Raw genomic sequence first — 27,870 nt, forward strand, 5'->3', positions numbered from 1 at the left:
TTCCTTCCCTGCATCTATTTAGATAAACCTTCTATTTTGGCAATATTCTCCTCTACTGATTCAGTCCATTTCATTAGAAAATGTATCATTCAGATCAGACATAAAAAGTATGATTTGTTCATGAATCAGACATCGCGACCATATTAGACTGCCTCAATTTAGCCTCACAGAGTGTGTTTACATTTGCTAATAACCCAATGTTTCATATAAATGCCTTAAAGTTTTCTTTTTGGTTAAAGATCATACACTGTTAAGCAAAATCCAATCAGCATAAATAAATCAGAATGTGAACATATTAAATTATCACATATTATGTATTATTATTCAGTGTGTGCATGTTTTTAGTAGAATAATCTGTTTTTTGATAGTTAACTGTGTTAGTGTGCATGTATGTATGTTTGTGTGTGTGTATAAATATATATATATATATATATATATATATAACAAAAATGTATAATTTAGTTAATTTTTTTGAGACCAAAAAAAGTATTTCTTTTTGGAAATCCAAATCTCTGTTTTCTTAGTTTTGTATTTTGTGCAGGTTTTTCTTTTTGCTTTTTATGTGTGTGTGTTTTCTTTAATTACCATCCGGAGACCCAGCATTGAAGAAACTTGCACTAGCTAATTAACTCATCTTTAGAAAGTGTATTTTTAAAAGAAAAAAGTAATTATGTTGTTTATGAGATTGCCTGCAGATCTTGTTGTTGGCCATCAGCGCAGAACTCTATAAATGGAACAGGTATAGCTAATAAGATGTGAAACTGGGCCCACTGGAATGCACAAGGACTCAGTATGTGACAGGCTGTAGGCAGCAGGTGAATTTGCACTGGAGGAGGAGGGGGGCAAGAATAGCACCGGTGTGGGCGTACAGGCGGCCACCGAACCGTTATGCTGTATGCTGGCGTATTTTCAGTAAGGTCAACAAACATGATAAATGTCCATGTATATATATGTGAGGCGGTGCATGCGGCTGATATGAGGTTTGGTATTCCATGCAGCAGCCTCCCACGCGCCGCTACCGCCCACGCCAGGATCTGCGTCACGCAGGCGCGTGGGAGTGAGAGAGCAATGTAGCAAGCGCGGAATATCCCAATTCTGGCAGTAGGGGAGAGAGCGGAAACCAACTAGTTTGAGAGTCCCTCAGTAGTTCAAACTACAGAGTGTGTGAGAGTTAATTCAATAACAGAGCCGAAGGACGCGTCGCTGATCCGCCGAACGCGCGGCACGTAACTGGACGTCAGGTGAAGCGTTGCGTAACTTAACGGACCGTCATAATTCAGAACTTTAATAATCAAACATCCAGAGGCAGCTTTTGGAAGAGTTTTGGTGGGGAAAAGGCAAAGAAAGAAAACCAAAAGGTACGTTTATGCCGATACTTTTGTTCAATGTCGCTTGTAAATGTAGTTGAGCGCTGAATTCATGTCTTGTGTGCAACTTTCCTGCGTGTTTTTGTGATCCATGTGCGCGCCGTGCAGACCGGACAGCTCTCGGTACCGTGTGTGAACGCGCCCCCGTGGGCGTCTAGTCGTCGGCAGCTGTGTGTGTGCAGCATCCTTAGCGATTCTTCACTTCCAAGGGTAGTTTTCCCAATGCTTTCCATAGCGCAATAGCTTTTAAATGTGTGAATGTCATAGGCTGAATCATTTACATAGATATTGATGTTTATATTTATGTAAATGTAAATAAATACTATGTATGATAATAGGCTACCTAATGTAGTTGCAAGCTGATATTACAGTGTGTGTATATGTATGTGTATATATATATACATATAATATGGACTAATATTGAATATAGCATTCCTAGTTATGATTTTAGGCAAAGTGATTTGAAAGCTGTAGATTGAATGACTTGTAATAAAATTGCTTAGCATTTTTAACCAATAGCTGCCACTGTCACATAATTGATTGGGATTTGTCAAGGTGTTGTGCCAATGAAACATATAATGTTTTGTGTCAATACGCCAAACCATTGCCAAGATAAAGCCTAGTTCTTGTTTGGCACATTAGCACCAAATTTGTTAATGCACACAGATGATTTTGCCAGAATGGTCTGAAGATGATCTGACATTAATTTGATCAATGGCGTGGGCAGAGATAAAAAAAAAAAAAAATGTTTTCCATGAAATTTTAAATGGCTCACAAACAATATGGCTGACCATGGCAAAACAAGCATTTTCCAATTCAATTCAAAATTCCCGAATCATTATATGGCTGACCTTGGCGCAATGGGTAACTCCAAAGACTTCTAATGACATAAAGCAATATTAATAGTTATAAGCAAAGATATATATTTTTCATATTCATATTTCATATTCATTTCATATAAATAGTAGATTTACTCTTTCTATAGCCCAAATTGAACAATTTCCTCCTAGCGGTTCAATAGACTGTAATGGCAAAATAATAATAATATCAAGACAAGTCTCTATAATAAAACTACCTCTGATGCTTGATGCTACCTATAATGCTGTTTTTGCCGGAAATGGTTTATTATTGTTCCCATAAACATTAGTAATAGTTGATGCCTCATGTTTAGTTTATTATTTGAGTAATAATTGAAATGAGGTAATGGGAATTTTTGTTTTTAATTGTTTTCTGCCCTGTGAAATTATGACTCATTGTTTACCACCTCATTGTACACACTGGGCCCCCCCAAAAAAACAACTGATGTTACTAATATTAGTTGTTACAACTTATGTTACTAATATTAGTTATGTTGCAACTTACATTACTAATATTAAGTGCAAAGAGGTGAACTTTTGTCATGCCTTTTCTTCTCTATTTTCCTCACCAATATTTTCCACCGTTATCTTCAAAAGACCCTATGATGAATCGTATTTGGGTGAAAGGCACTACCACTTAAAATGAGTATCTTTGCACCCATCTTGTGAAGAGCTTTGAACAGTAAAGAACATCAAGGTTTAAACTAATCTTGAGTTGAGATTGAAAGGTGAAGACATTTGTGTCTTTGAGAAGTTATATTGTGGCAAGTTATTTTACTTCTTATGATGTGTAATAAACTACATACCCCTTTTTTATTAAAGAAATCGCTGACTTGAAAATGGAAATGCTTATCCTCAATTAATTCTAAGCATGATTTTCTCTCTTCAATGAAACATAAAATGAGAAGCATAGCAGAATGTTACTGCTGCTTCCCATAAAGTGAAAGTGAATGGTGACAAGAGTCTAACCAATATACTATTCCAAATCATCTGAAATCCTTTAATAGCTTTATGTGAGGAACAGACCAATATTTTAAGTTGCTTTTTGTCATTTCTGGAGCTTTACAGCCCACTATTCAGTTTCAATGTACAGACAAAAGCAGCATGAACATTCTCCTTAACATCTCTTTTAGTGTTCCACAGAAAAAGAAAGTCATACAGGTTTGCAGTGACAAAGGTTGTAAATCATGACAGAATTAAAATTTTTGGGTGAACCATCCCTTTAGGAGATACCCAATTGATTATGTACACGCAAATGTTTCCCTTTCTTGTTTTTGTTCCTCCGCTTAAGAAGTGAATTGCTTGTGTTCATCTAGTAATGCCTTATGCTCCTTTCACAAAAACAGCCCTTACAGCTTTCATATGGAGAGCAGCTGTTCCACAAACATTTAGTCTGATGCGCAGGACAGATAGGTTGCCTTTCCAGAGAAGCTTTTTTTTTAAAGCTTCATGCAACTATTTAGGACAGGTCTCGATGTGAATCCATTATTCATTTAGATTGATAAGAGGCCGCTGTTGGGCAACACGAGTACATGCCGTGAGTGCTCTCAGCATGTTGCGTGAAGCCCTGGCCTTAGATCTCCAGCATTAGGAACCCAGCATGCTGCGGGGAGAGAGAGCTTTGGATAAATTGCTGCCTAAGTGCCATCCATGCTGATACTGAATTGGTTTCAACAAGGCACCCTTCACTTGGGTCTAGGCCTCAGTCATCCATTAGAGTGGCGGATCACTCTGCTGTTCAGTGGGGCGTCCTCATTAGACTCCATACACTCACTCATCAGTACTCACAATCAGCCTCGCTGTGTTACTGTTCTTACTCACCTCTAGTACACTAACAGTCATGATGATTTAGCAGCATCTGTCATCTTTTACCACCACTGAATGATAATTGAGGCCTGACATTGGCATTATTGATCTTTAAAAGTGGTTACTATTTTTATTTTATTTTTACATTTTTATTTTTATTGTATTAAATTTTCATCTTAAAGGGTTAGTTTACCCAAAAATGAAATTTCTGTCATGAATTACTCACCCTCATGTCGTTCCACACCCGTAAGACCTTTGTTCATCTTCGGAACACAAATTAAGATATTTTTGATGAAATCCGAGAGGTATCTGACTAGCAGTTTAACCACCACTTTCAAGGTCCAGAAAGGTACTAAAGACATCGTTAAAATAGTCCACATTACAGCAGTGGTTCAACCGTAATTGTATGAAGTGACGAGAATACTTTTTGTGAGCAAAAACAAAACTTATGACATATTCAACAATATCTTCTCTTCTGTGTCATTCTCGTACGCTGTTTACGTTCAGCGCTTCCATGTTTACGTCTGAACGCTGGCTTAGTATTGGCCGACGCTGGTCATGTGAGCAGCATGACGCAGGAGTGTGATGCTGACGCAGGAACCGGCCGATAATGAGTCAGCGTTCGGATGTAAACACTGAAGCTCCGAACTTCGTTTACTGCGTCAACTGCGTACAAGACTGACAGGGTAGAGAAGAAATTGTTGAATAAAGTCGTTATTTTTATTTTGTTTTTGCGCATAAAAAGTATTGTTGCTCAAATACATTAAGGTTGAACCACTGTAGTCACAATGACTATTTTAACAATGTATTTAGTACCTTTCTGGACCTTGAAAGTGGTGGTTAAATTGCTCTCTATAGACGAGTCAGATACCTCTCGGATTTTATCAAAAATATCTTCATTTGTGCTCCGAAGATGAATGAAGGTCTTACAGGCATGGAACAAAATGAGGGTGAGTAATTAATGACAGAATTTTCTTTTTTGAGTGAACTCACCCTTTAAAATGTTCAAGTATAGCATAGAGATGCCATAAAAGAGAGTGCAAGTTGTGCAACTTTTGGGTGTGTATTTTTGCCGTTATAGGTACGCAGGTTTTGTTGTGTCTCCAAAAGCAGTCTCTGTCTAAAAATTTTATGTCTCTATACTTCCAAATTACTCCAGGCAGGCAGAGAAAAATCTGAAAAATCTTTATTTTTTATTTCTATTTATTTCTTTATTTAAATCAAGAATAATAAGACAGATTAATTTCTAAAAAACATTCCATTGATGAGCAGTAGTTGATTTTCTGCACAAACTCATAGATGTTTCTTGAGATATCTCTAGGGGACAGAATAGAATATATTCACAAAATATGATTCACAAATGCATAACTTAGATTCTTATTCACAAAGTATGATTCACGACAGTAAAATTGAAAAGGCTTGAGAGCCTATTTGGAAGTCCTCCGACTGCCACCCTGGAGGAACCCTCTGGAGAACCTCTAGGCATCATTTTGAACGTGCCTCATTCCATATGTTTACTCAAGGATATTCTCATTGCCTTTCCTTTGTGATGGGGTTGACATTCTCTAGAGTTCTTGTAGGAACTTATGGGATCCTTTTGTAAGTTCCACAGTTTCCTTGAGGTTCTCCACAGGGTTCTGTGAATTGTGGTGATCATATGCATATATAATTACTTTAATTGGGGAATGTGTTTTATGTTGCACATTTGTGAACCATTAATTGTGAATGTTTATTCAGATTCAATTCTGACACCATGAGATATCCATAAAATTTGTCCCCCAATCCCCCAATTTGTCCCCCAGTCTCAGAGTTTTCCCCACTGTCATGGTTTCCATATCGTCTCTAAAACATATCTCTCTCAACAGAAAAATAAGCAAATGAGCTTGGTTACCACATTAGTATGCATTACAGTCTCCGACAAAGTTTGCAGAGAACATTATGTGTGTGTGTGTTTGTCGTACATTCATAATCCCTGGATCCTTCTAAAGGAAGAAGTGGGTGAATTAAAGTGAAATGCAGAAAGCTATCTTCTTAGCACGCACACCTACCGTCCCACTCCCACGCGACTCCATTACCCCACCTCCCTTCCCTGCAGCCAATCTCGCTTTTATCTGTGCTGCTGTGGATCCAGATCCTGACAGTGGCAGCTGTAGAAGCCAGATCCCGGCAGAAACAAATGAGGCCTGTGCTAAGAGAGCCCACCTACGCGCGTTGCAGAGGTGGAGTGTGGTATGTGACTCTCCCAGCAGCCCAGGAGCCTGACAGGCGCTCTCTTATAGTCGCCACTCTTGGATCCAGCCACACATTTCTCTTCCTCCCCCTGCTGTGGCAGCCAGTGTCCTCTCCTTCTAGCAGTTTTGCTTTGTTTCCTGTAATTGCTTACTTTGTTCCTTCCTTTGTTCAGGTATGGCAGCGACTTTACCCAGAACCCTTGGGGAGTTGCAGCTCTACCGCATCCTTCAGAGGGCCAACCTGCTGTGCTACTACGACGCCTTCATCCAGCAGGGCGGCGACGATGTTCAGCAGCTGTGCGAGGCAGGCGAGGACGAGTTTCTCGAGATCATGGCACTCGTGGGCATGGCCAGCAAGCCACTGCACGTCAGACGCCTACAGAAAGCTCTGCGTGATTGGGTCACAAACCCTGCCCTGTTCAATCAGCCCCTCACGTCCCTGCCCGTCTGCAGCATTCCCGTCTACAAGCTGCCCGAAGGGTCACCCACATTGTTGCCTGGTAATGGTGCCCGTGGAGACACCCAAGTCAAAGTGCCCAAGTGTTTGGCAGCTGCTTGTGTAGATCCCGGAAAAGGAGAATCAGGCAATGGGAACTCTTCAGCCACCGTTTCGCCCCTCCAGAGTGGCAGCGAACCACGGTTTTGGGCCAGTCATGGCACAGAGAGCGAGCACAGCCTTTCCCCAGCAGAACTGGGCTCTCCGTCTTCCCCTCGGGATGGCCTTGAGGCGCTTGACGCAGCTGCTGTTCAGTCCGTGGCTGAGTGCGTGGAAAGAATCTCTCAGACTTTGCCCAAGAGTGACCCCGGAGAGGTTAAAGAACAGTTGAAGGGAAATAAGAAGCTTGCCAAAATGATCAGCCACATCTTCGATATGAGCGACGAGGATCCACACCGGGAAGAGGAAATCCGCAAGTATAGCGCTATATATGGCAGATTCGACTCAAAAAGGAAGGATGGGAAGCATCTGACTCTGCATGAGGTGCGTTTTACGGGACTTTCACCTCTTTTGGTGCTTTTGGGGTTTAAATAAATCATGCACTTCAAAGCATGACTGTACTTTCAGTAAGAAATGATGTTGTGTCCCTGCTAAAATAAATTCAGCATAGCTGAGCACCAGTGTTTGGTATGCTGGTGTGCTTCCTTAATTAATTAGCTGCAACAGAAATATCATGCTGGTCTGTTTAAGCAGGAGTGTTGCTTACTTGTGGGACTGGTTTAATTCTTTGCGCATAGTTATAGTTAGTGTTTATTATCTAATTAATAATAAAAATATCCTTTGTTTATACATAGCTGACAGTGAATGAGGCTGCGGCACAGCTTTGTATGAAGGAGGTGGCATTGCTGACTCGCAGAGATGAGCTTTTCGGACTGGCACGTCAGGTCTCCCGAGAGGTCACCTACAAATACACCTACAGAACCAGCAAGTAAGAACTTTAAAGTCATTTCCCAAACATGAAACACCTTGGTCGACTATTTTTGGACCTTTGGTTAAAACTGAAGTGTGCAATTGTTTCGGTTTTTAAATAGTTTCTCCTATACCAGCTTATTATGTACAGACAGATGTAAGTAAGCCATTTGTATGTTAATTTGCCTTAAAAGTGTTAACACTAGCTGTGTGGCACTGTGAAGACATTGCTCTGTTTGTGTAGTTCGAGTAACCTACATCACAAGAATGGGGCAGGATAACCTGTTTGTCCGACCTTGCTCTGTTTGAGAAATTTGCACGAGTTAGGGCTGTTTGTCTGACCGTTTGCAAATGCAGACTATCGATATGAGTGTCATAATTTTTGTTTAGCATTTTACCATATTTAAATCATAAAATTTAGAAGACCCGCCCCCCCATAAAATGCTCATAAATCCTGCAGATTTTGCCTGGTTAAAAAAAAGCACATTGTGACTGGAGTAATCATTCATGATGTTTAGCCTTTAAGCCAAGAGAGAGATAGCTAATGCTAATGCATTGTGAGCAGCTCAGGATCTGCTCTCTAGTAGTCTGCTTAGAGCCAAGCCAAGATATCGAAGTCGGCTTTGTGTATGGCTTTTGTGTTTAGGTGTGAAGTGCTGCACTGAGGTCTACGGAGAAATAAGAACACTCCCACTCCTTTGCATCTAAAGGAACACAGGCCTTATCAGACACTCAAAACCTGGCATCCAAAGAGACCATGCAGGTGTTTCCTGGATTGCCAGGCTTGCGTGTCAGTGGATGGAAAATTCCTTTTGGTGTTACATAATTGCAGTCACTCATTCAAAACTTGAAATATTGCATCACAGTCATGGACTGGATATTGCGAAAGTTATCTAGGCCAAGTTTTCTTACAATGCTTCTTACGTCATAATGAAATTTGCCAGGAGCACTCCTATATTAGGTTATAGGTGAAAAACTACTATTAGTAAAGGAAATATTAATACTTTAAGGCCGGGGTTTTCAACCAGGGGTAATGCAGAAGATCTATGCAGAAGAAAAAACAAAAAAAAACATAGGAAATAAAATTTCTCTGTTTCTATTTTATTTTATATTAATGAGCATTAACTAATGATCTGTGAAGGATTGTGTAATATAGTAATGCTAGTTAATATGTAAAGGGTACCTGGTAGGACACAGGGTTTGTCAAGGTTGAAAATCCTTGCTTTAAGGCATTTCTTGTACGAATTAAAAATAAATATCCCATAGTTTGGGGGAAATTAGTTGTAGTAACTTATTCATTATGGCAGATTATGTCCTCCTAGAGATAGACAGACAAAATCTAAATAATGTTTTTTAACATGAACTAACCAATACAATGCAATACATTTGTTACTGTATTTACTAATCTTTGTTAATGTTAGTTAATGAAAATACAGTTGTTTGTTTGTTCATGTTAGTTCACAGTGCATTAACTAATGTTAACAAGATTTTAATAATGTATTAGTAAATGTTGAAATTAACATTAACAAAGATTAATAAATGCTGTATAAGTGCAGTTCATTATTAGTTCATGTTAACTAATGTAGTTAACTAATGTTAACTAATGAACCTTAATGTGAAGTGTTACCAAAATATCTTCATTGTCGCTTTTGAATGATAGTGTATATTGAATTAAAAGTTTTGGCTTTGATTTTTCATGTAAAATTTATATATATAAGACACATTATTGTGAAAGTGTGTTTCATTGGTTGTTCAGGGCTGATCATTTCATTTTCTTTCTTACAGATCTCGATGTGGCGACAGAGATGAGCCCTCGCCCAAGAGAATTAAAACTGAGGTGAGTAAAATTGCTTCATGATTTCTCCAACCTGAACTCCAAATAATCTGTCTGAAGCTTCCAACGCAATTTCTCAAGTCATTTTGTTATTAATGTGCGCTGCGGCGTTAACACCAATATGCGAGGAAACTGTTGTAGGAGGCAGGATTGACACTGGGTGGGTCCAGTGGCTTTTTGTTTGCATAGCTGCCTGTCAGCATACTGAACTGTGTGGGAGGGCTTTGCAGGAGCATGCGGGGTAGCTCCATCAGGATTGCATGTCATGGTGTAGGGGAAAGGTCAAAGTTCAGCCTGGAGAAGTTACAAAGGACTAATGTGTGCAAGCCCACTCCCTCGATCACACCTTAAATCCATATTTAGCCAGCCCACGGTCATTATTTTTCCATAACCTACATATCCGTGATCAGTCTGCCCTATACTTAGCTACACACATAGTGATCTTATTGATGTGGTCTGCTGAAGAGGCCTTTGTGCTCTATGGCAGCTGTCCATTCATGGCTCTCTGGTGACACATTTGATCATTGTCCAGTCGTTAGATCTTCTGGAAACTTCTAACATCCCACATCAATGCTTATGGGCTGGGCTGGTGTCTCAAGAAGAGCAGGTGTTTGCCCGCTTCACCTCTGCCCTGGTTTCACTCCTCATACGGGCAAAGACATGTGACCACTTCGGAAAATCAGTGGTTTCTACCCACTCTACCTCTAAGGAGAAATGAGTCCTTCATCATTATCAGACAGTTGCAAATTACCAATCGCCTTCCTTTTCCCCTAATTTGCATTGTTACTCACTTAATAATCACATTTTACCTCACTTTTACGTCATGTTCCCACACTAGTGATGTGAATGAACAGCAGCGTTGGGGAAGCTGCTTCACATTATGAGTAAGTTACAGTTTCAATGCATATTTATTTTGGTGGCCATATTTACTAGTGTATAACATTAGCACACACTACATTAATTACATTGAGAATGTACTATATATTTATCAACATAAAAGTCTTTATGCAGTAGACTTTTATGTGAAGCAACATACAACAGTGGAGTGAATTACTCACCCATTGAGAAAAAAAAAGAAAAGAAAAAAAGACGTCTGCAGGTTCAGGAAAGTTCAGGGCCCCCAAGCTGCACTTTCTCTTTAGCAAATCTAGATGATTCAAACAGGTTATTGCTACTACTTTAGAGTTTGTTTGTTTTTTCCATGTAAATGAATCCTGTTTGGGTGTAAATGTAGATTAGACCTCATGCTAATTAAAGTTGTAATAATTCTCATTGGCACATTCCTGATAACCATATTATAATTTATCGACCTTTATGAAAATAATTATTGGAACCACCCACAAACGCAACGTGATCTCTAGAACTCGTGCTCGAATGAATCAGTGAATAATTTTTTAACATTTAAGAGAGAGTCATCTTTTTTTATCAACATTTGGTCAAGCTACTCCAATTTTAGTTAAGTTATTAGTGTCTTCTTGTTCATGTTCTTTATGTCGTTTCTGCATTTTTTTGATGCAGTTAATTTGCACTCAGCTCTAGAATGGATTTTCCAGGTTTAACCATTTCAAAGTGTTTTACAGTTAATAGTGTTGTGTCTGAACTGCAGAAAAAAAACATAAACTTCCCCTCCCCCTCTCGCTGTCCTTGTCTGGCCTCAACTCTGCCCACATTACACTCCCATCCACACCAGTGAGAATAAGCCGCCCGCCCACATGCACCCAGACAAGGTCCAAATGAGATCAGTTGTGCACCCACCCGTATTCTTGAGGTAGATGTGACATCATTATGTGGGTGCACTCGGAATCACCCACGCCCATGCATTTGCGCAGATACCACAAAGTGAAAAGGGGCTGATTCTGAAGACACATGCGTATACATGCAGGCGTATACATGCACCTTTGTCTGTGTGCTCTAGAAGACCAGCCTCCGTGTCAAGAAAGAGAAAGGCCTTAACTCACAGGAGTGGCTCTATGACTTCATTGTTGCTGCGTGAGTGTTGGCAAACTTGCGTCAGAGCTGTTATTAGCAGATACCTCTCTGCCACAAACACCCAACTAGTAGTGAAAAGACTGGAATGTCTGTGGTAGTTTGCAGCCATGGCAACCCATGTAAACATTTGAAGTTTTCAAGCTCATCCTTCGTGTGATAATTTAGACGTTGCAGTCCATTGGACAAAATGTTCTGTTTGTTCATCTGCCTGTTGGATTGAAACTCATCCTGAGGGGATTCTTAAGTGGGATGACATTTTATTAAGTATCTGACCTTTTCGCTTCAGAGGAATGAAGCTTTTTTCACTCGGGGTTAGTGAAAAATTAGTAGCTGCGCTCTGTGAAGTGGTTGAGATTAACAACTTGTTCTCGAATTGTTCAGGTATTCTTCAAATGTCACACCAACCTCGTGGACCTCCAGTAAGAGGTTGATTCATATTGCTATCACTTCGGTTTCCAGTTCTCTGACCATTGCTGTCGTAGTTTGTGGACTTACTGGGGGTGGTCAAATTCAGCTATGACACATATTGTCTTTAAAGTCGCCGATCCTGTGGGCTTGAGCACCCACGGAAAAACACAAGACTAAAAATCGTTTCAAGAACCTCTCTGATTGGTGGATCTCATATCAGGTCCTGGCGGGTCGCAATGCTCACAATTCTACTGTTATATGCAGCATTAAGACATAACCTTATACAAAACCTTGTGCTTTCGGTTTTTGCATGATAATAAATTGCATTTTAAGTAGAGATGCACCGATGTATTGGCCGCCGATGTTTATCAGCTGATTTATGACCAATTTACAAGCATCGGCATATTGGTTATAGCATGAAAAAGGCCAATATAACAAACCGATGGTTTATTAATTAACTGCATGAAGGCACTGAGCTGTATAATGTCTGTTGCAGAATCCAAGATTAATCCATGATCTAATATTCCTGCTGTGCTGCTGTCTGTTTTAATGTTAATCAAACGACAAAAGACAAAAAGGATTAATATGTATAGGGGCCTATGATTTCCTCGATGCGGAAAACGCGGACGGGATCCCGGTATCCAGTCCCGACAAGTCCCGAAAGTCTTCACAGCAAACCCGTCAAAATAAAAGTTGTTTAACTTAAAATAATTGTGACAGAAATATACTACTGTTGTACAATAGAATTTAGCTATGTCTTAATGTAATAATAATATATGGATTTTATTTATACAGTGAAAAATATGCAGTGTTATTTTACATTTGTTTACTTTACTTCTGTATCTGAAAACTGTTAAACCTACCTAAAAGCACTGCTTATTTCATATGTAGGCTATCTTTGTTCTGTTGTATTTATGCATTAATGTGATGTGAATGTTAAATGGATCCAATCCATGTTCATTAGAAATTATTTGATAATGCAGCAATAAACTAGCTAATATAACTTAATGCGTGTTTTTTTAACATTGCTGATTTAAAACCTGATCAAAACATTATCTATTTTAATGAAAAATGTTAATAACAAAAATAAGAGAGCACGTGACAAATATCGATATCGGAATCGGCTAATAATTGTTTGTTAAAATCGGTATCGGCCACAAAAAATCCTATCGGTGCATCCCTAATTTTAAGTAATTAACTCCAAAACCATCAGGTGTATCAGCGAGAGAGCGACTCGCGACAACATGGAAATATGTGTTTTTGTTTGGTTGGTAATGTATTTGCAGTCTGTGTTTCTCTTCGTGAGACACAGAGAAAAAGACTATACTCTTGAAGAACTAACAAGAAGTATAATTCATTATTAAGTAATGAGTGTTAAAATAATGTTAAAATGTGTTAAGGGGCATGTGTATGCGCTTAGCCTAGTTATCATTTGCTCATGGAAACAGAGGTTGGCAATGTATTTGCACTTGAAAGTTTCCACAAAAAAAAGGATAAAGGAAAGGGGGAAAAAAAGAAAGAAAGACGTATGTGTGTTTCTCATCACGTGTTATGGGGTGGGGGTATGATGTGTGGGCACCCGCTGGTAGAAACATAAATCGGGGTCTATGTCTCAGGTTGTCATGCAGACACAACTATGAGCAAGTTGATTCTTCAAAAAAATCCTTCATAACATTATTCTGTCTGTGCGCCATATTAAGCAACATTGGCTCATCCAATGGCATATATTTGGGCAGGACTGTTGGTTTGTCCTACCAAAACTGGGTGTGGATAAAAGGAAAACCGGTTTAGAAATCATTATTATGCAGAAATTATGTGCTTCATTTATAAGTTGACTGATTCTGAAACTTTGATCGAAAGGAAATATCAACCGAATGTATATCGATCTGCAGGAGGGCTGTTTTGACCTCCAGGAGGCGCTGCAGGCTATTCACATGCGCCAGGAGACCCTTAAGGAGCAGCTAGCCCACGCCAGATCTAAAGGAGAGGAGACGGTTGGGCGGAATATCCAGGTGACTGACTGCATTATGACAGTGTGTTTATTTGTGTGTGGGAGAGGAATGCTCTTAGGCGCCTCGCTGACTCCGTCTTCATGTCTGTCTACCACCACACGTCTCGCTCTGGTATCCTATCATGCAGGTTTTCGGGTCAATAGCTGCAAGAGCTTCACTTGTCCTCCTGACCATGACCTACTTTTGGTCAGCTGGTCTAATATATGAACTGTCATTGGTTGGATATTTTTAAGGAAGTGTATGAGATGTCCTGACTGATGAAAAAGACTTCTATTAGCAAGTATTGTTATTCTCAGTGCTTTTTGCTGATTGTTCTTCTATAGGGAGGAAAAATTACAAAGAATATCTCGGTTGTTTCTCATAGACCAGAAGGTCTCAGCCTTTTTCACACCAAGTCCCCTTATTGTTCAACACTACATAATATTTAAAGGCCCTTCTAGCATATCTGAAGAACCTCTGGTACTTCTGTTGTAATAAAAATAAACTATATATATATAGTTACATGAAATGAGGAACAAATGGAGACTTTTTAAGTCTCAAGCTTATCAGATTTTTCTTAAGACATTTAAAGAAAGTGCTCAAACTGTGCTCGGATATCAGTGTCTGCAATTAAAGATCTGAGATTTCAATATTACTAAAATGTGCAATATTATTTGAAGATAAAATCGCGTGGGCTTTGCTATCTATTATTAATTGTGTAGCTCTACACTACAAGGCCAAAAACATTTTACTTCAGCATGCAAACGTATGAAGTATGCAAATATATTTATGACTTTGTGCCACAACGGTACTTGACCTTAGAGAGAATAATGATTGCAAAAGGAGAGTTTATGATAATATCTGCTATAGCACCCCTAGTAGTAACACTGAGAATGAACTGCATACTTGTGGTGCGTTATTAGCCACTTTTCCACTGTCAGGCCGAGTGGTTCTCATTGCGTAACCGTTCCATTCCGTGTCGATCCGGGCCAGCTGGTACGGTTACGGTTTCATTTTCCACTGTGGGGCTGATAACGGCCGCTCTTTGGAATGTAATACAAAAGCGTCAGTCGTTGCCTTGATAACGCAACGATTTACTGACAACATGAGATGTAAATAACGACTGCATTATGGAGGATGATCAGATATTTCTTTTTATTTTATTATTCATTTGCGTTTACGTCGCTCAAATAGAGCGCTTAGCCAGCTACAGAGAAACTGGTAGCCAGGCAACAAATTGACCAATCCTGAGAGGAAACGTCACTTCACGGATTCTACCACCTGCACGATTCAGACAACCGTGCTGTGAATTCCGGTCCGAGAACGGGTACCAGGCTCAAGTGGAAACACAACTTGAACCGTTCCTTACCATTCTAAAAGTGATGATACACGGGGCAACTTTTTAAGCAATGTTGCTGAGCAATGTTGCCGTCAACGGACAGTTGGCAGCAACCAATCAGAGAGGAGCAAATCTATTGCCAACCCAATAAATACTTTATTATAAACACTTGTTAGGCACTTTATTTAAACTTTTCTAATATTTTCTTCGTTTTTATTAAATATAAATTCCTTTCTGATCTGATTTGTGATAGGAAAAGGGAGAAGAGCGAGTTTGGCAAAAGGCAGATTCGAACCGAGAGGATCGCGTCAAAAGCTACTTTCACGTGAAGTGGTTTATACCACTTCAGACATTAAACAGAACGCGTTTTTTTTAGTATTTAACTGAAAACATTCGATGGCTAAATTACAGCCTACGCACATTAAATTGGACACCTGTTGGTATTTTAAGCATTAAATTAGTGTAAATTCCCTGTTTTGGGTTGACACATGACAACTTACCAGCGTAAAAAGATATAAGTTAACTCTCCTTTTCTTCGCTCCACTGCCGCTGAGAGGCTGCCATCTTGTTTGAATTTTTTCTGAAATCTCCAAACCGGTCACGTGATCAGCTGCTAGCATTCTGATTGGAGGATCTCAAAAAATTGCCCACGAGCGATCTAAAGTATCCAGATAGAAATTTGTTGCTCATTCTCAATGGGAAAGTGCCCAAGCAACATTGCTCAAAAAGTTGCCCCGTGTATCATCACCTTAAGAACCGTTCGGCCCGACAGTGGAAGAGTGGCTATTTATTGCATTTTTTACACACTTTGGCATATAGTGATGCTTACATAGCTAAAGTGTTTACTTTCATGTACTTTCCCTAATGTCAACAATTGTCTCTCATTATGTCTTTTGCATCTGAAACAAAGTTGATATATCTCTCCATTATATCTTTTGAGCTATAAGAGCAACCTCTGAGCATTTAAAACATATTCTGGGCCATCTTTTCTCTTTAATTGTTTTTTTTTTTCAATAGATAGATTGACACAATGCATTGTCTCAGAAACATCAGTTAATTATACTGCTTTTGTGTTTTGAAGCGGAAACGTGTCATTTTGTAACTGTGAATAGCATCTTCCTGTGTAAAAGAAAAACAAGCAGTAAAAGTTTGTTTTGCTTGCCTCTTTAGGTAGCATGCTATTGCACATGTAGGAGGGGTGCTATTAGAATGAATCAAGCTCCATACGTAGTGTGGTTTTTAATAATAATCAAAGAGATGTACATGGAGAAAACATGAATATAATCACAACAAAATATTTAAAGTGATTGTAAACCCGTTTCATGTGAAAATATGATTGAGGAGCATTCAAATTATCAATGGATATTTGGACTGTAGGGGTTTGTTTATGGTTAGTTTTGTTTTGTATCACTACAGTTGCGGTTTGTTTGTGAATGGTGAATATTGGAAATCATTTCTGTCACACTGTACGTACGATGCTATACACATCCGCCTGTCTGACTCCCTGCTGTCTGTGCATATTATAGGTTCAGCTGGAGCGTCTGTTGGCCAAGCAGATGGAGATACTGCATGATGCTGCGGCGCAGGACAGACTGCAGGCTCTAGAGTGGAGGGTTCCACCAGGGCCCTACAAACACAGCACAGACAGGCAGAACAGCAATGGGCTCTCAGCTGACAAAAATGCTGACCAGCAGGGTGAGTTTGTGCTTTATAAAATTAAAGATGATGGGTTATTTGTCACATAGTGAATGCTTTTTATCCAAAGCGACTTGCTGCGCATTTATTGCAAGGACAGTCCTTTAAGAGCAAATTTTATTTATCTTGTAAGGAAAATCAGGGGGTTTTAAACTAGTGTCCAACTAGGGAGCATTTTTTAAAAATTAAACCTTAAAATATTTTTTTTAGGACTGTCAAAGGTAATGTAATATGTTTAACATTATTATTTTTTATTATTTATTTATTTTGACATTCACCAAATTTGATAGTATTACTACTTTGTTCTCTTTTCTAGAGACTGGTCAGATATTTTGTCATCAGTATCAGTTTTTTTGTTTTGAGAGCATTAGATTTTAATAGTAACAACAAAAAAAAAATAATTGTAAATTTTACAATTAAACACTTTACAATTGTTTCTTGTAAAGTGTTAATCTCAGATACGCTGTCAACTAATATAGTAATGTTATAACAAAGGTATTTATAATAATTATAATATCTATATAATATAAAAAATATATATATTATTAAAAAAATTTTTAATAAATATATTAGTAAATACTTTTTAGAACAATGATACTACATGTAATTTAATTTTGGAAATATTACTGGTCTTTTCATTTTCATAAAACATTTGTTTTTATACAGGGTCTTGTATGAAAATATACCTTTATTTCATAATATATTGTATCTTTATATTTAGAGGTCCTTTGCATCAAAAAGTTTGAAAACCCGAGTGTCTGTATCCTAAAGCAAAACCAGTTAAGAACCACATTGCACATTATGAAGAAGTCAAGAAATTCATTTTCACGAAAACAGTTATTATTATTATTATCAGAAAAGCAGACAAACTGTCTTTTACTCTTGATTGACCATCCAGGTTATTTTTTTACAAATTAGACAGTATCGAAAACAGGTGAAGCGTTTCAGTTGTTGTTTCTCATGTAATTCAGTAGCTTGCATCACCTGTTCCAGACTCTCTTTTTTTCTCGTTTCTTGTTGGCACTCTCATTTCTGGGGCTCATCTGGCAGCTGCAGGCGGAGGCGGGTGGTGGGTGTAAGAGAGGGGAGGGGGATGCCGGGTGGAAATATGAACACAGCTCTGCGTTCTGCTGCTAATCTTGTGCCTTAGAATGCCACCCGTCTGGAGTTCATTTTGACCCTTGTGTTGGTACATGATGATAATTACTGCACATATACTGAATCTGAGCACTGATTATCTGCATCACAGCACAGGTACAAATGTTTACACGTTTGCAAGGGCTTTTGCATTTCAAATATTCGTGTGTATATATTGGCCACCCTGCTTTATATGTATAATTTAATTTAATAATAGCAAATAAGACTTTCAGAAACTTATATCTATTCTTATAAATACATATTTTTATAACGCGTTAAAATTATTAATACATTTAACGCACACGCCCCGCCCCAGACCAAGGTCATCTGACGTTTCATACAGTTGATTGTGACAAACATAATGCAGGGCAACAACTCACTGTGTGATGGAGCCGATAAAATGCAGCTATATGGCCCTAAACTTTAAGATATTGGGGCAAAATGCCCCTGAATGAGTTTTTGTCTCATGTTTATATCATATGATATAGTTAAGCAATATCACACGAGTGCTGTTTTTGTTCCGAATATCACAAGTGCAAATGTGAATTGATTATATACAACAGTTCAAAAAATTTAATAAAAAAAAAAGTTAATATTGCGTTATATTTTAGACACAATATTGTCAGTTTGTTACCTATATAGCCATAGCAGAACGATTGTGCGTCTCCGAACAACACAGCGGTGTTTCTGAATAAATTTGCATTTTGAACAAATCAGGGAAATCAATGATTCAATGGCCCATTCATAAGAGAGTCATCTACTTCATTCCTGAATTGAATCATCCGTTTGAACGAATTGAATGAATGAATGACTCAGCGACTTGCTCATTAAGACATTTACTGCCACCTACTGGCAGTTTTAGTTTCTTATTTAAAGTATTATTTCATTTAAAAAAAATTATATTCCATATTAATAAAAAACATTAAAGGTATAGTTCAATGAAAAGTTTAATGAACATTCTGTTGTCAGTTACATTTTAGCCTAGAAGTTTATGTGTAATACATTCTATGACGAATCAAATATAATATTTCTTTCTAAAGCTACTGTTTTTAAATGTCTATCTGATGCTTTTCTCATTTAACACAATAATGACTTAAAATTATCTTTTTGGGGTAATTTCTCAGCCAAATTTGATGTGTGGTTAATTAGGTTATTTAATCACCACATTGTGTAATTAATTAGATTAAAAATTTAAATCGCTTGACAGCCCAATGTACACATGCATAAATGTATTTTTGTATGTTTTTAGGTATATATAATATATATTATTCATATCCAATTAGCAGCTGATGCTCAGAATTTACCAGATATCAGCCAATAAATGAGCTTTAATCTTTTTTTTTTTTTTTTTTTTTTTTTAAGATACCACACAGGTCACATGCTTTCATATTTTATGCACCAGCCTGGCATCTACCATTGAGATGAATGGGGATGTTAATGGATAGCTTTCTTTAGCTATTATAGACTCCTTGGAAAAGCCGCATATTTCTCCTTTGCTTTAATATGACACTCTTCTCATTATTTAAGATAATTATTTGTCATTGTTTTACACTGCGCTGAGCACAACAGAGCTCTCTCCCTCCCCAGCTCTGAGAATAACTCCTTCGTGAACTCTCTGAGTACATGATCCCTCTCAGCTTCCTAATATCCCATGTGTTCTCAGAACTCCAGAGTGGGCGTATGGGATCTGCGGAGAAAGAACGAGTGAGAGAGAAAGAGAGATAAGCAGTGGTGGAAAGTGAGAATTAGATAAGACCTAAATATGTCCTCCTTTAGCCTTGACTCTCCCTCTGCAGGTAGGGCTTAAATGAAATGAATCAGTGCTGTTGGGTTTACTAGCATATCATTGGTAATATCATCTCAACGTTTAGCAGGAATTTCATTCTTGAGTTTCAATTGCGTATATATACATATACATTACCGTTCATAATTTTGGGGTCATAATGTTTTTGAAAGAAGTCTCTTATGCTCACCAAGGCTGCATTTATTTAATCAAAAATGCAGAAAAACAATATTGTGAAATATTAATGCAATTTTCAATTCTTTTTTAATATATGATCCTTCAGAAATCATTTTACTATGCGGATTTGGTGCTCAAGTAACAGTTGTTATTATTATCAATGTTGAAAATGTTGTTGTGTTGCGATATTTTTTCTTCAGGATTCTGTGAAAGCTTGTTTCCTCCACTAGATAAAAAAATAAAGGTAATTGCGACTTTTTATCTCAGACTTTTTTTTTCTCTCACAATTGCAAATTTACATCTTGCAATTCTCACAATTGCGTGATATAAACTTGCCATTGCAAGTTATAAAGTCAGAATTGTGTGATATAAACTCGCAACTGCAAGATATAAAGTCGCAATTGCGTGTTAAAGTCAGAACTGCGAGATATTTATATCACACAATTCTGACTTTATAACTCCTGATTTATTTCTTCTCACAATTCTGAGAAAAGAAGTCAGAATTGCATAAAAAAAAAAGTCTGAATTGCGAGGATAAGTCAGAATTGTGAGTTTATATCTCCCAGTTGTGACTTTATAACTTGCAATTCTGACTTTATAACTCGCAATTGCAAGTTTATATCTCGCAATTTGTAGAAAAAATGTCAGAATTGTGAGATAAAGTTGCAATTATCTTTTTTATTTTTTATTCAGTGGTGGAAACAAGCTTCCATAGGATTCTTTGATTAATAGAAAGTTTGAAAGAGCAGCAATTATTTGAAATATATATATATTTTTTGTGACATTACAGATTTAAAATTTAATCTCTACTGAAAAAATCTACTTTACTGACCCCAGATATATACTTTATACACTTTTGTGGCCCAGGGTGGAAGAATACTATTTAATTTATTATTACCTGTATTCAATTTTCTTTTAATTTGCAGTTCATTCAATTCCTCATCCTGTCATTCAAATTCCAATGCAGCTTCCTGTGAGACGTAGCCAATTCAAATTCACTCTGAGTTTTGTCCAACCCTGATATCCACAGCGGTCATTACCTTCTATGGTTTAAAATGAGGTATTGTGAGGAGTGGGTGGGAGAGACGTGTCCCCTCAATGTTCAAACTAAAGCTGCTTGTAATTAAAGGGCATTGTGTTAAGTTAAAAATGACAGACATTAGTCATGATGCTGCTCTGATGCTGTCAATAGACACAAATGAGATCAGTCAGCCAGGGACAGAGGAGGTTAATGTGCTGTGTTGAAGGAGGCAGCAAGCTCAAAGGTGTACGCGCTGAATGCAGCTCGCTATCAACGTGCTTCAAGCCGCATTCGTTGTCCTCGGGCTATTACGGCGTGTGCGTTGGCAGGCTGTAGTCGAAGAAAAGGTGCATTTGTATCAAATGAAGCTCAGTTGCGTGCGTGAGAGAGAGTATTGTGCTGAGTGTTTCTGGTAGGCGGAATGCTTGTCTCAAAGCATTAGCTTGGACTCTGTAATAGACATTATGATGCAGCCTTGCGTTTTGTTAAACGCAGATCATGAATACAGTTGCGAGGTGAAAAGAGATGTGAACATGAGTTAAAATGAATGTTTTTTTTTTTTATTGTGTCTGCAGGAGAGAGACCGTTGAATCTGAGGGTGACCAGTCAGAGGCCGAGCGCACCAGACGGGGACACGCCTCTTGGAAAGCAGCTGGCAAATGAGTTGAAGAGGCATCATCATCACGCTAACGCCGAGAGCAAGACGTCAGCAGCCACAGGTGTGTGTTAAAAGGAAAGAGGAAAAAACCTAGTGAGCTGCCTACATAGGCAACACTTGAGGCTAAGCATGCGACTGAAGGCTATATGAAGGCTAAGACACCTAAGAAGTTCAAGTTAGCATCATAGGCATCCTTCACGGAGGAGACAATCCCATAATGCACTGCAATGAGATTAGTGAAAGTATCCTTTCAAGAAGAATGAAGCAAGAAAATTGTTCATTTAAAAATACAAAGCTGAAAAATATAATTTAAAAGTAGTTCAAAATGATAAAAATAGACTGTTTTAGAAATGTCCATCATTAAAAAAATGTTTTTATGTTTCAAGATACGGGCAATACTTGGGTGTGCTATGCGTATTTATGCTTGTTAAAGTATCACGTTAGCGCAGCAACATTCTAAAGGCATACTATTGAAATCGCTGCTTTTGTAGAGCTTTTCAAATTTCAGTTAAGAATAACTGCTGCCTTATTAGTTGACAGCAAAACAGCACACTAGGGTTTGGAACAGAGCCACACACACACTCAGTGTCTTACAGTAAATGCTTTTATTGCACATTATCTTACACACTTATAGCCTACCATAAACACATTTGTGCTCCATGGCTGACTTAGATAAATGTGTTTTTCATACCTGGGTCATTCCTGCAGTACCTTTTGAGCTCTGTAATTTTTAAAATATGAATATGCTAGTGTTATAATATAAGGAAGAATTTCTATAAAACGGTCATTCGACTTTCAGAAAAATGCTCTGATCAAGACACTTGAACTATGTTAATTATAATTTGAATGTGTACAAAGTGACAAGAAAATTAACTAAATTGAATGTAACAAGATAGAAATAAAGAGCAAAAGTACTCCAAGGAGAACCTGAGGGGCCATTTACACAACACTGTTTTAAACTAAAAACATAAAACTTTTTATGTGTTTTTGCTGTTCATTTACACGACAATAGTGTTTTGAGGGCCTGAAAATGGAAACTTTTGAAAACGGGTTTCAAAGTGTACGTTTTTGAAAATGATGCCGTTATCATCTTGTGTGAACAACAAAAATGTGAATTTGTGATGTCATGCGCATGCGCATTATGTGTTTAGTCTCTAGGTGTGTAGTGTTTCTTTACAAAGTGACATCGCCAACTATTGGCCTGGCAGGCATAATACAGAGTTTTTAATCGTTTTCGTGGGTCTGTGTGAACGGGGATCGTTTTAACAATGGTGTCGTCTGTACGCAAAAAATGCAACAAAAAAATCTATTTTTAGTACATCATTGTTGTGTAGACGTACCTGAGAGTTAACTTGAATAATTTAGATCTTTTTTTAATTTGTTAATTTGTAATATCATTATAAATATTTTGATTAGATAAAGGACAAAATTAAAAAACACCTGTAAAAGGCCTGCGCAGTTTATCAAAATTATTGAAATATCGCAAATGTACATATCGCGATATGCATATGACAATGGCTTTCAATAACTGAATGATTTTAATACTTCAAAAAGTTATGTAAATCAAAATTTTAGGTTGACGCAAAGAATGGACACATGACTGTTACATACGTGCGATATGCGTAATGTTAAAAAGAGTTAAGAGCAATTAGTCGCTGAAAAGAACTCAATGCGGTACTCGCATACCCACAAATCCACATCTCAGACAGCATGCGATCCCAAATTCAGTTCTCTTCCGCAGCTTATATGGCCAAATACACACTTAATTGAACTTAAACAGTTGAGAAAGAAAACGTGTGTGTAACAGTGTATTGGATCTGTGCATCAGCTCTTAAAGTGACAGAAGCCTAATAAACCTGCTGCAGTATATCGTTAATGATAATCAAACAAAAGAAGCATATCTCACTTTTCTTCACTATCATGCAGCCCTAACCTGTAATAATACTAATATTGTTTTATTATTATTATTATTATATTTTATTTTTCATAATATATTGCATTTTTTTTTTTTTCATTTTAGAAGCAAAAATAATAATTCTTTATTTTTTTATTTTATTTGTAATAACTTGACAAACTTTCCGATTCAAGAAGCACATGGGGACATGGCAAAAAATTATAATAATATTAATTATTATTATTATCATTTTTTTTTTAAAATAAATTTACCATTTTTCCATTTTACAAGCACATAGGGACATAGCAAAAATGACAAACTAAATTATTAAAATCATTTAATTTCATTCTTTATGTTATTAATTGTGAAAAGCTAACTAATATGATGTGATCTTTAAAATTGTGTCATTTTATCCAATATTATCTCATTTGATAACAGAAATGATCCATTTGTCATTGCTAACATATACATTAATTCATGTAGCAGACGCTTTTATCCAAAGCGACTTGCAAATGAGGAAACTTACAAGAAATTTATGATAAATTACAAAAAGGGTTTCAGTAATCCTGAGCATTTCTTTTAATTTTTTCCCCCCCCAGAAAATGGAGGAGATTCATCTTCACGTGCCCTCAACCTCTCTGAGAAGAAGACCATCAAATCAGAGCCGGAGGATTCCAGATAGCAGCCCTGAATACTTTCGTTTCAAACCTACAACAATACACGTCGTCTGTCAGTGAATACTAAACAAGCACAACTACAGTAGAGCCTTAACAACCAATGTTGCCTCAAAATAGAATTATTTTAGTTTCTCACCATTTTTGTTTTTGCCAAAGCACCTAGAGTCCTTATTTCCATTCTCCTGAGTAGATTCACACTGTTTGTGCTGTCACTGACTGTACTTGTTCAATTCTCACTAGCTCTAATCACCTGTTTTTATCTCTTCATGCTCTCCTATCGGTGTGGACCACGAAGTCCGCTATTTGTACATACATAGAAAGTGTCTGTTTGAAAATGGTTAAATGTTATTTAAATACAGTACGTGTTGTATGTATATATGAATGCATGTAAAATTTCACTGAAACAGAGGAACGCAGTGTTTTTAAAGTTGTCAGTACGCAGCTGTTGTTGTCGCCTATTTAAGTGAGCCTCCTAGATTGCGTTTCTCTCTAAAGACCCCATGCAGTCACTTTCATTTCCTGTATTGACTATTTCCTGTTATAACAGGAAGTTGGTAGGACACATCAGTGGGTTTGTTCCTTTTTTTTAATATCCAGTAGGCTTTATTTACGCCATGAACCGTGATTTGCTAGTTGCTATTACTAGTCGACAACAGGTGGTATTATTAGCAGGAGTGATGATATCATTCTAGAGAGAGAATTTGATTGGACAAAAATCTGACGCATTGATATTAGGGCTGCAGCGATATATATCAAAATTGATATGGCTTAATGCAGTATAATGTGATTTATTTCAGAGTGAAGCTCTGTACAGTTCATTTACACACGTGAGGCTCATGATACAGCTTCAGCAGTGTAAACGAAAAGGGCCTCGTTTTACGCTAAAACCAGCCGTGCTTATATTTATTTGCTAGCAAACTGCCATAATAAAAGCTTGATTTAACGTTTAAAAAAATGAAGAAATTAAGATGTAAATATTAGTACTGTATTTTTACAGTTGTACTATAAAATACAATTATTATTTTATTAAATACTCTTATTTTTATTTTACAGTACAATAGTATTATTGTAACATTTCTTATTTTAATATTTTTATTTAATAATAATTACAAAAAAAATCATTTTATATTGAATGAGTCAAAAACAGTCAGAATGTGAAAGAGGTTTGAGTTGGTTTTTGTAAAGATTACCCAAGTGAGAACATCCAAATTTCCCAAAGTTTTTCTTCGCTCAACCCTAAAAGGATAGTTCACACTCAAGATTATTTTTTTTTTTTTCTGTGCAGTTGCACTCTCAGGCCTCATTTACACTAGTACGTTTTTGTTTTAAAACGCGTAAGTTTTGCTACGGTTACGCCTGTCGTTTACACTACGCCGGCGTTTTCGAACCTCGAAAATGGAGACTTTCGAAAACGCTGCAGGGCCTGTTTTAGTTTTAAAAAATTTCAGTATAAACAAACCAAAACGGAGACTTTTGAAAACTATGGCATGGCTGCCCACGTTCGCTCTGCGTATCCTTGACGACCCTGTAAACAATAACATGGAGACTGAACTGCAGTCTTTGCTGGCTTTGTCATTTTTAGCAGCCATTGTGCAGTTAAACTCTGCATTTTTTTTTTTTTTTAATACCACAGCTGCCTACATGCGCAAGAGGCAACTGTTTACACTTGTACACGCATGTTCAGTGTGCATGAACGGTCATGTGACATGCGTTTTCGGCCGTGTAGTGTAGACGGAGATCGTTTCTGAAACGTTTTCATTTTAAGACGCCGTGTACATGGGGCCTCAAACAAAATTATTATAACTATTCATTCTTTCCAAATATAGCTATTCAAGTCATCTGGTGAAAATTGCTGATTTTTTTCAATATCAAGCAGCCCTAATCAAAAGTTTTGGTTGTTTATCCCAGAAGTGAAAGACAAAGCGCTTTAATGCGTAAAGTTTGTCAGTGTTTAGCAGTACACTAGCATATAGATGACCTCAGAGCTAGTACATATGAATACTCTAATTTTGATCTCATGGGGTCTTTAAGGGAGTCGACAATGCTAACGAATCTGAATTTAAAAGTCTCTACTATGGTGCTATGGTTGAATTTACTTGCGTAACAGAGGAAAACTGCGGTACACGTTGCTATTTAAACACTGAAATCTCGGAGCCAGCCATTTGGCTTTCTTGAACGAATAGTAATGCCTGATTTATTCCGATACTAAGCACAATTAATATATTTCATCATACTCTATACATACCAACAAAATGCTAATATAGACAAGCATGTCTCCCCTCCTGAACGTTAGTGAAATAGTCATGTAAATAGTTTAAAAACATTCCCAACTGACTGGACTTGAAAACAGGGCGTCATTACTGCACCGTTCCAGTCTTTATCATAATCACGTAATGTACTTGTATTACTAAATATTTAGTCGTAGAGCAATACCGGGTAGCTGTTGTCACTTAACTCAGTGAACGTGTCTAGGTGTCCCAACCTCAGAGGGACATTCACTGTACAGTATTTCTACTCTGTTTCGTAGTGTAGACATAGTCTTAGATTCAGCTAACGTGCAAATGTATGTGAAACTGATATGCACTAGTGTTTGATTCTCGAATTTGCATCCTACTATCCAACATTTTTCGTGTTTCTCAATGGTGATACGTGTATTTGTAGGACTTGTACCCGTGAAATCATCGGTTCGGCTTCGAGTCGCACTCTTTATGTAGTTTTAGAGTATCACGTGAGGTGAAGTAGGCACAAGATAATCAGGTTTTCCACAATTACATGTCTGTAATGTACCGGTCAAGCTGTTATATAATCTGTATTTGTGTCGATGACAAATACCTCTCTATATCGGTACAAAGAGACCGATTTTTAACGTCCTGATCATACACTTCAGTATTTTGAGGGAATATGTGGAAATATTGTGTGTGCTTTTATTTTTTTAGGATTATTTTCAGAGACTAAAGAGATCTCGAGTATGCAAAATCTTAATTTAAGTGCCATTTTAAACATGTTTTTGAGAGCGTGCGATAAGTTAGTGGGTTACGAGACGTCCCGTGTGATAAAGACAAGCGTTATGTGAATATTTATTGACATTTTTGCCTTAGTTTAAAAGCATTCCACGTTACAATTCTTCGCTGGTGGTAGTTTATTTTGGGTGTTCGTTTTAGGTGGAATGGAAAATGAGATTTGGGAAGTTGTATGAACATCTGAGACTTAAAGCCTTGGCAATATAAAGCTCTCTAAGAGCACTGGAACAAAATTTGCTTTGGAAAAAATCTGATTGGACCTCACTGATAACATCGTTACCAATGACCTATATAGCAAGACATATCTAGACGCCTACCTTTGTTCCTTGCTTGTTACTGTCTTTAACCACTCACAGAAATGATCAGTCTTTCTCTAATCTTTGTACTTGCTTTGTATAATAGACTTATGCATCTTGGACTGTGGGATGAAACTGTGTTGTCAGTAGAACTTGTTCTCATCACTTTTGAGTAGAGAGTACATTAGGATATGCATACGGTAGTCCTGCACATATTGTTTTGTAAACACTAATATATTTAATTTGTTATACAGCACATGAACATTAAACTCTATTTTTTTGACA

At 37.5% G+C, this 27,870-nt stretch overlaps 1 protein-coding gene across 2 annotated transcripts; it reads left to right on the forward strand.

Annotated features, from left to right (window-relative positions):
- Positions 1 to 1,071: 1,071 nt before the first annotated feature.
- Positions 1,072 to 27,870, forward strand: nab1b (NGFI-A binding protein 1b (EGR1 binding protein 1)). Of its 2 annotated transcripts, XM_051905538.1 has the most exons (8): positions 1,073 to 1,358; positions 6,435 to 7,240; positions 7,552 to 7,685; positions 9,452 to 9,503; positions 13,790 to 13,909; positions 16,754 to 16,922; positions 21,616 to 21,759; positions 24,192 to 27,870. In XM_051905538.1, the coding sequence occupies exons 2-8, from the start codon at positions 6,437 to 6,439 to the stop codon at positions 24,272 to 24,274; spliced, it is 1,506 nt and encodes a 501-aa protein (XP_051761498.1). In that variant the 5' UTR covers positions 1,073 to 1,358; positions 6,435 to 6,436; the 3' UTR covers positions 24,275 to 27,870. The 2 variants fall into 2 exon arrangements, with proteins under 2 accessions (XP_051761499.1, XP_051761498.1); XM_051905539.1 differs by lacking the exon at positions 13,790 to 13,909 and having other exon boundaries at positions 1,072 to 1,358.

The sequence above is a fragment of the Ctenopharyngodon idella genome, chromosome 9, assembly GCF_019924925.1.
Source record: "Ctenopharyngodon idella isolate HZGC_01 chromosome 9, HZGC01, whole genome shotgun sequence".
Classification (NCBI taxonomy): domain Eukaryota; kingdom Metazoa; phylum Chordata; class Actinopteri; order Cypriniformes; family Xenocyprididae; genus Ctenopharyngodon; species Ctenopharyngodon idella.

Excerpts from the sequence above, each read along its gene's own strand:
- nab1b (XM_051905538.1), top strand. The coding sequence starts at position 6,437 with ATGGCAGCGACTTTACCCAGAACCCTTGGGGAGTTGCAGCTCTACCGC. Across the intron at positions 7,241-7,551 it reads AGCATCTGACTCTGCATGAG|CTGACAGTGAATGAGGCTGC; the intron begins GTGCGTTTTACG and ends GTTTATACATAG. Across the intron at positions 13,910-16,753 it reads CGGTTGGGCGGAATATCCAG|GTTCAGCTGGAGCGTCTGTT; the intron begins GTGACTGACTGC and ends TGCATATTATAG.